Source organism: Tribolium madens, unplaced genomic scaffold (genome assembly GCF_015345945.1).
Source record: "Tribolium madens isolate multiple individuals breed KSU strain unplaced genomic scaffold, Tmad_KSU_1.1 Scaffold_19;HRSCAF=116;Tcas5.2_LG9, whole genome shotgun sequence".
In the NCBI taxonomy this organism is placed as follows: domain Eukaryota; kingdom Metazoa; phylum Arthropoda; class Insecta; order Coleoptera; family Tenebrionidae; genus Tribolium; species Tribolium madens.
In genome coordinates, this window is record NW_025400983.1 from 2,941,601 (window position 1) to 2,943,510 (window position 1,910).

Here is a 1,910-nt window from a genome sequence, read left to right on the forward strand (position 1 = left end):
TTTTTTTTTAATGTTTCACTTTAATTCTTTTTGTTTTTTTTGTTTTCCTGTTTTGTTAATGTTTTTTTACTGACTTTCTTTGTTTCTCAAATAAGCCCATTCTTTTTTTGTTTTTTTTTATAATTTCCTTACCTTTTCTTTAATTTTTTTACTGACTTACATTGTTTCAAAAGTAAGTCCAAATTTTTTGTTTTTTATTTTATTTTTTTTTAATTTTTTTTGTTTATTTTTACTGCCTTACATTGTTTCAAAAGTAGGGCTTAATTTTTTGTTTTTGATTTTTTTTGTTTTGTTTATTTTTTACTGACTTAGATTGTTTCAAAAGTAGGTCTAAATTTTTTTGATGTTTTACTTTAATTCTTTTTGCATTTTTTAAATTTCTTTGTTTTCTTTTTTCACTGACTTACATTATTCAAGTCAAGTTTTTTTTTGTTTAATGACTTTCATTGTTTCAAAAGTAAACCCAATTTTTTTTAATGTTTAGTTTATTTTTTTTCCGTTTTTATTTTTTTGTTGTTTATTTTTTACTGACTTACATTGTTTTAAAAGTAAGTCCAAATTTTTATCATTTCTTTTTTTTTTTATTTTTTTTTTATTTTTTATTTTTTTATTTTTAGAGTATCATAAATCTGCCGCCGTCACTCTTCATCTGGTTGATTTACTTGGTCCCGAGTTACTCCATGTCGGGGCTTTACATGCAAAGTCTGAACGATTACGAGGGCTTCTATGTCTACATCGGCCTCATGCTTCTTTATTTGATCACAATTCAAGAATTTCTCCTCGTTTTCATCTACTTGGTCCCATTTCACAACACCGCAGCGACGATTTCCTCCCTTTTCCTCACCGCCTTCTTCCTCTCCTCCGGCTATCTAGTCCATTTCAAAGACTTACCAAATTACGTGAAATTCTTGCAATTTTTGAGTCCCCCAACGTGGACAATGCCATACTTACTAAGTCGCGAGTTATCCCCCGAAGCAATCGCAAGCAGTTCAGCTCTGATGTACTGCAGGAACAAGCAAGTCCAACACCAGGATATCATAGTGCAATTGCCGTGTCCGACCGGAAACGGAACTCAAGTCTTATCAAATTACGGATATTTGAGCTCGAATTTGAAGTTTCATAATTATGGGAGTCCCCCAATAGCGCTGCTTGTTTTCTACTTGATTTGTTTCGTTGTTGCATGTTTTGCTTTTGTTTGTCGACGGACGGGCTCGGAGAGGCGGGCCAGAAACGATGCCAATAAACCCTAGGTTTTATTATTGTTATTATTTATCGATACGTGAATAAATTTTTTAAACATTTGGATGGGTTTTTTTGTTTCAAACTACGAAAAGACGATTTTCCACACGATTTTTTCTTCAAACAAATAAGCATTTTTTGTTAAGAGTCAAAAACACAAATAATTTTTTTTTTATAAAAAGTGCGGTATTTAGGATCTGCTTTTATGATTTCTTTCAGATAAGAAATATAATTAAGACAAATTATTTGGAATAAGCTGAAATAACGTATTTGGGACTTAATTTTGAATTTTTCTGCGTTAGTTTTTATGAAATTTTTAAAATTCGTTTTTGAAAATCATTAGTTTTAATAATAAAATAAAAAAAAAATAAAACGAAAAAAATTAAAAAATCTTTTTGTTTTGGAGCAATAAAACAAACTAAATTAAGCACTTGGATCTGATTTTGAGTTTTTATCCTGTTTTGATATAATCTGTAAGAATCGAGATATTTTTAAATTAATTAAATCAGATTAAACCAAACTAACCGAAAAGATCTTTCTGGAAGAGTTTAGAAAATTTTGCATCATTATAGTGATATTTCTAAAAACTAAAAAAAATATTTTAAAATTATTAAAATTATCAAATCGAACAAAAGGCCTAAAATAATATGGATAGTATCGAAAATTGCAGT

At 28.6% G+C, this 1,910-nt stretch overlaps 1 protein-coding gene across 1 annotated transcript in view; it reads left to right on the forward strand.

Moving 5' to 3' along the window:
• The window catches only part of LOC123012370 (ATP-binding cassette sub-family G member 8), a 21,008-nt gene extending 19,707 nt beyond the window's left edge, over positions 1-1,301 (forward strand). The window contains exon 10 of the mRNA XM_044410239.1: positions 618-1,301. Within this exon, the coding sequence (XP_044266174.1) occupies positions 618-1,250 (633 nt within the window). The 3' untranslated portion in view covers positions 1,251-1,301. The remainder of the gene's footprint in view (positions 1-617) is intronic.
• The last annotated feature ends 609 nt before the right edge of the window (positions 1,302-1,910 follow it).